Source organism: Cajanus cajan, chromosome 8, assembly GCF_000230855.2.
Source record: "Cajanus cajan strain Asha chromosome 8, NIPB_CcT2T_4, whole genome shotgun sequence".
Lineage (NCBI taxonomy): Eukaryota > Viridiplantae > Streptophyta > Magnoliopsida > Fabales > Fabaceae > Cajanus > Cajanus cajan.
Window position 1 is genome coordinate 14,647,090 of NC_138524.1, and position 6,641 is coordinate 14,653,730.

At 35.7% G+C, this 6,641-nt stretch overlaps 1 protein-coding gene across 1 annotated transcript; it reads left to right on the top strand.

Moving 5' to 3' along the window:
• Positions 1-2,938: 2,938 nt before the first annotated feature.
• Positions 2,939-4,088, top strand: LOC145950924 (auxin-induced protein 15A-like). Its single transcript, XM_083062870.1, has one exon. It carries the CDS (start codon positions 3,580-3,582, stop codon positions 3,850-3,852), a length of 273 nt encoding a protein of 90 aa, XP_082918996.1. The 5' UTR covers positions 2,939-3,579; the 3' UTR covers positions 3,853-4,088.
• Positions 4,089-6,641: the final 2,553 nt, after the last annotated feature.

Sequence of the window (6,641 nt, forward strand, 5' to 3'; positions counted from 1 at the left end):
GCCTTCTTAAATGGAGTTCTTGAAGAAGAAGTCTACATTGAGCAACCACAAGGATATGAAGTTAAAGGAGAAGAAGATAAAGTCTTGAGATTAAAGAAAGCTCTTTATGGATTGAAACAAGCTCCGAGAGCTTGGAATGTTCGGATTGACAAGTACTTTAAAGAAGCGAATTTCATCAAGTGTCCATATGAGCATGCACTTTATATCAAAGCTCAAGGTAAAGATATTTTGATTGTATGCTTGTATGTCGATGACTTGATCTTTACAGGGAACAATCCAAGCATGTTTGAGGAATTCAAGAAGGATATGACCAAGGAGTTTGAAATGACCGACATGGGGCTTATGGCATATTATCTTGGAATTGAAGTAAAGCAAGGAAACGAAGGAATTTTTATTACTCAAGAAAGCTATGCTAAAGACCTCCTCAAGAAGTTCAAGTTGGATGATGCTAATCCAGTTGGCACTCCTATCGAATGCAGCATCAAGTTGAGTAAGGATGAAGAGGGAGAAAAGGTGGATCCAACCCTCTATAAAAGTCTTGTTGGGAGTTTGCGCTATTTAACTTGTACAAGACCAGACATTCTCTATGCCGTTGGAGTCGTGAGTCGGTACATGGAAGCTCCAACAACTACTCACCTCAAGACTGCGAAGAGGATTCTTCGATATATCAAAGGTACGACAAGATTTGGCCTATACTACTCAAATTCTAACGATTACAAGCTTGTTGGATATAGTGATAGCGATTGGAGTGGAGATATGGATGACCGAAAGAGCACAAGTGGATTTGTGTTCTACATGGGAGACACAGCCTTTACTTGAATGTCCAAGAAGCAGCCTATTGTCACTTTGTCTACATGTGAAGCAGAGTATGTAGCTGCAACTTCATGCGTTTGCCATGCTATTTGGCTATGCAACCTATTGAAAGAGTTAAGCTTGCCACAAGTGGAGCCAACAAAGATTTACGTGGACAACAAGTCGGCAATAGCATTAGCAAAAAACCCAGTCTTCCATGATCGAAGTAAGCACATCCACACCCGTTACCATTACATTAGAGAATGCATCAACAACAAGGATGTGCAAATGGAATATGTGAAGACGCGTGATCAGGTAGCAGATATCTTCACCAAACCGCTGAAGAAAGAAGTCTTTATGAAGTTGAGAAGTTTGCTTGGAGTACAAAATCAAGTTTAAGAGGGGGTGTTGGAATATAAATTGATTTTGTATGTTGGGCTTAAAAGATAAAAGCCCAATATTAGCAAAGGCCCAAATAGAATTCTAGAAAATCCTATCTAAAAGATTCTAGAATGATGTACAAAATATCTATAGATGTTTATCCATAAGATGTTTCTAGATAAGTTTAGAAAAGTTTAGAATTGTAGGAATGTTTTAGAAAGTTCTAGAGAATGAATTATAGCCCTTAGATGAATGTTGTGGTGGCAAAATCCTAACCATTGGTTAAGGAGGTGCCACTAGTATAAATAGGGGATGGTTGTATCATTTGGTTGTAAGCCAAAAAGTTTAGAAGCATTCAATACAACAAGTCTTTCTTTCTCTCAAAATCTTCCAACCTCTCCCAATCTTAAACACTTCCTTCTAGCCTTTAAAGTTTCTTCCCAACACTTTCGTGGTGAAAGGGAGATCAGTACAAGTTGAGAAGATGCCTATTATACAAAATGTCTCCTCTAATCTATGTCAGACTCCTAAAGTGTGAGATTTATTGTCCATTCAAGGAAGAAGATATATGTTGGAAAACATCTTCACTGCAAGGAATTGTGAGACCCCCCGTTGGATGATCATATCCAAACTCTTCCTCAGCTTGACTCAAAAGGTCTTGGAATGAAGGTTGGTTCAAGTATGATACAGGGATAACAAACTGCTTCATTTTCTCTCCGACATAGACTGCAAGATAGCCCTTGGGCGCATCCAACACTTTTGAAGATGCTTGATTTGCTACAAATAATGCCTTTCTGATACCAGGTAAACGAAAACCCATTGCTGTATTGGTTGTGTTAGAGACTTGAGAACAGAATGGTTTAAGAAAAGTATTGAAAATAAGGATTTGAATTTACAATGCTATAGGATGTAAAAGGTTTGTTGGTCCTAAATGCTCGCGGCCTTGAATATATTTATAGATAAAAGGATATGCAAAAACAATTAATTGGTTACTTGAATTATTGGTGAAGAAGGGATATGAGATAAGAGTCATGGGAGCAAATGAGAGACAAGGCATATGGTGTTGTCTTAGAGGACTTTCTTAAGAACATGTTATTGTAGATAATAAAACAAGTCCCCCCCCCGCCTTCTGGATCTTTGAAAAAGAAAGTCTAATTGAATGTTATTGAAATTTATTCTCGGTAGTGGGGGCCAGAAGCTTGATTTATGTAAATTTCATTGTGTTGATTAGATTTTGAGCCACATCATGTTAGTCCCATATGTTAACTGTTGTTTGAATATTATAGGAGAAAAAGGAATTGTCATTATTATGTATGTAAATCTAAATCTAAGGCAGCACCAGAAATTCTGAAAAGAAGCCTATGCAGGATTAGAACATAGCCACATTAATTTAAATGTCGTTGCGCTGACAGGGCTCCCACAGCAGTGGAGAAACAAAATAAGTACAAAAAACCACTGTGATATTTACATTTGAACTAAGATATCAGTCCACATACCATACTGAGAAAATAAAGATTTATTTGGACTCATGAGTGTTTTCTTCTGAAACAATACATCAGAATGTGATAGAAATACTATTGTTGTCATAGAGAATTATTTGCATATTCTCATACATTCAAGAGGGTTGCAGCACAAATCGGTAAAACAAATCCCTGAACCCATACCCCATCTGTATATAAACCAAGTCCATGAAAAAACCTTTATGCGGTCTATATTTCCTGGTGTCTTCATGATTTCGAAAGCAAAAAATGCAACTCAATGCCTGACTCGAAAAACAAAGTCATGATTTTCATGTAGGTTATATTAGAACCATTTGGTTACTTGAACAATTGGTGCAGGACTATTGGAGAAGTAATGGAACCAACTTGGATACAAGAGCATATGGCCTCTTCTTGAGGACTTTAAAGCTCTGAAACAGTGGAGATAAGAAGAGAAACAACATTGATTATTTGATTATATCATGTGGCATTATGAACCACACTTATATGTACGTCAAATTCTAACCAACACAGCATGAAATTTCCATAAATGATGTTTCCGGCCCCCACCTCTCTGAGCAAGTGTCAACAAGATCAAATTATACATTCTTTTTTATAGATCCAGAAGGTGGGACTTGTATTATATATGATGACATGTTACGTTAATTCTTAAGAAATTCCTCAAAGACAACATCACATGCCTTGTCTCTCATTTGGTCCCATGACTTGACTCCTATCACATATCCCTCCTTCACCAATAATTCAAGTAAGCAAATAATGCTTTATCACATATCCTTTTATCTATATATATTCATTGCTGCTGGCATTCAGAACCAACACAAATCATTCACATCCTAAAGCATTCAAAATTCTAAACCTTATTCTCAATACTTTTCTTAAACCATTCAATTCACAAATCAGTACAACAATGGGTTTTCATTTGCCTGGTATCAGAAAGGCATTATTCGCAGCAAATCAAGCATCTTCAGAAGCAGTGGATGCGCCAAAGGGCTGTCTTGCAGTCTATGTCGGCGAGAAAATGAAGCGGTATGTGATCCCTGTATCATACTTGAACCAACCTTCATTCCAAGACTTATTGAGTCAAGCTGAGGAAGAGTTTGGATATGATCATCCCATGGGTGGCCTCACAATTCCTTGCAGTGAAGATGTCTTCCAACGTATAACTTCAAGCCTGAATTGACAATAAATCTAACACTTTAGAAGACTGACATAGATTAGTGAAGAGAAGACATTTTTACAATAGGCTCTTCTCAACTTGTATAGATCTCCTTTTATTGAGAGTAAAGGGATAGGAATAGAATGACGTATTCAAGCAGCTACTCTGTATTTTCTGTTTATTATTAGTTTCAATGATCTCCTTTTGTGCAATTACAATGAATTCAACTACTCAAGCAGTTATTCTGTATTTTCTGTTTATTAGTTTCAATGTTCACTTCTCTAGTATGAACAAGGTTGAATTCTGTTAAAAAACAGACTTTGTTCTGATAAGTTTCAAAACAAATAAACCACATGATTCCTAAAATGTGGAGAGAAAAAGTATTTTCCCTAGTACCAAAAAGAAAGATAAATTTATGTGGGACAAAAAAAATATATTTTGTTAATAAATATACATGTAAAATTAAAATTTTAATGCGCGAAGGCAGGAAACAACTCACGAGATACCTTCCCTGCCAAATCAGCAGGTGCAAAATAATATTGAACTAACATCAAGGTTTATTTTTTTCCTTGAATAAATTTTGACTGCTTCTCTAACAAAAGCTTTCAGTAATCTATATCCCTTTATCGGGTGAAGTAAAAGAACCGATCAGTTTCCTTAACTTGTTTTTAAATAAAATGAAACTATGATCTTACAATGCACGAAGCTTGGATTTAAAAGTTTTTAAATCAAATAAATAAAAGTACGTCCTTAAAGCAAAACAATTGGTGAAGTTGTATAGCATTTCTGACTGACTAATAGATATATCATAAATTATGGCCAAAAGATATTTATACAGATGGACTTACTAGTCAGATATCCATATTATTAATTTAGATCGAATAAACAGAAATGAACTATTATGCATGTAAACGATTATTCAAATAATCTAATTATCGATTATAATTGATTATTCTCAAACCATTAAACTATTTATTTTGAAATTCTATCATGTTTCAGTGAAAATGAAAAATCTTTATAGGTTTTATGTCAAATTGCCAGTAGGTAAATGATTCTGATCCGCACCGTACGTTGATCACAAGAGAAGACACACAAGGAGCTGAATTCAGATAGGACTTCAATTCATACAGCTCACTCATTGAGAAGCACTATAGATGCATGTCTGTCTCATAGCGTTTTTGATTGATATATTTCGATAAAAAAAAAGGTGTATTGTTTGGTAAAATGAATTTTTTCTTTTTTGAGTTATTATACAGCCTAGAAATCTTCAATCCCGTCCCAAGTTAATAAATTCAAGTTTCTCTTTGGCCCTAGCAAAATGCTATAAGTTTTTCCAGATTTGTGAAGCATGCATGTGGAATTCATGATGACAATCAAGTCTTTTTTTCTGATTTTAGCAACAAACTTCCTATTAGTCACTACGGCTTTAATTGCAGAGAGAATTGAACAATGTATAAATGATAAAAGAAATACTTAGCAATTGAATTCATTGTCATTACTCAAAATTGATATGTAATATTTACAAGTTGAGAAGATTCCCATTGTATAAAATGTCTCTACTAGTCTATGTCAGTCTCCCACAGTGTGAGATCTATGGGAATCACAATTAAGAAGTTATACGTTGGAAGACATCTTCACTGCATGGAATTGAGAGTCCACCCATAGGATGATCATATCCAAACTCTTCCTCGGCTTGACTCAACAGGTCTTGGAATGAAGGTTGGTTCAAGTATGATATGGGAATCAGAAACCGCTTTTGTTTCTCTCCAACATACACTGCAAGGTAGCCCTTTGGGACTTCTACAGATCTTGAAGCTGCTTGGCTAGCTGTGAATGATGCCCGTCGAATAGCAGGTAAACGAAAACCCATTTTTTTTGTGTTTGATTGAAGAACAATCTCAAATTTTCAAAGAAATCTAAGTTTTGTTGATAGAGGATTGCAGTGGCATGTGTTGTTTGTGAAGGCAAGGGATAGTGTATATATATAGTTTCTAAGATTCTGCTTAAACCGAATTCCCAGAGAAAATGACTGTTAAAGGATGAAGGGCATACACATGAGATATCACATGGTGTTGTCTTCGGTGTCTCTATCAAGGATAAAGTTGCATAGATGTGTCTAACCCCACCTTATCAAACAATAGCCAACATAAAGCCTCCACTTGTAACCAAATGAGACGTGCCTAAGTGAAACCTGAGTCTTCTTCATGCATTAATTGGTATTCCATGATTTTGTAAACATGCTTTGGACATGTTTTATTCACCTTATGTTGAAGTACAGCTGGAAGGTAACTTCTGGCAAATGAATTATAAGGCAACGGATAGAGAGAGATCATAGATCATTTTATTTCTGATGTTTAAGTTTACACACCTATTTTATTTCAAGAGGATTCATTCGAGAAAGTCCTCCAAGGCAACACCATATGCCCTTGTCTCCCTGTTGGTCCCATGACTCTGGTGTCATATCCCTCCAGCTTCAATCATTCATCTATTAAATAATTTCTTAAAAATTCATTCATTTATAAATATTCAAGGCTGCAAGCATTGAGAACAACAAAAATCATTCACATTATAGAGCATTAGAAGATCAAAAACTTGCATCTTATTTACAAGTTGGTCTTTTTTGGCATTCTTTTCCCAAGTCTCAACACATACAACAATGGGTTTTCGTTTACCTGGAATCAGAAAGGCATTATTTGCAGTAAATCAAGCATCTTCAAAAGCAGTGGATGCGCCAAAGGGCTATCTTGCTGTTTACGTTGGGGACAAAATGAAGTGGTTTGTTATCCCTGTATCATACTTGAGTCAACCTTTAT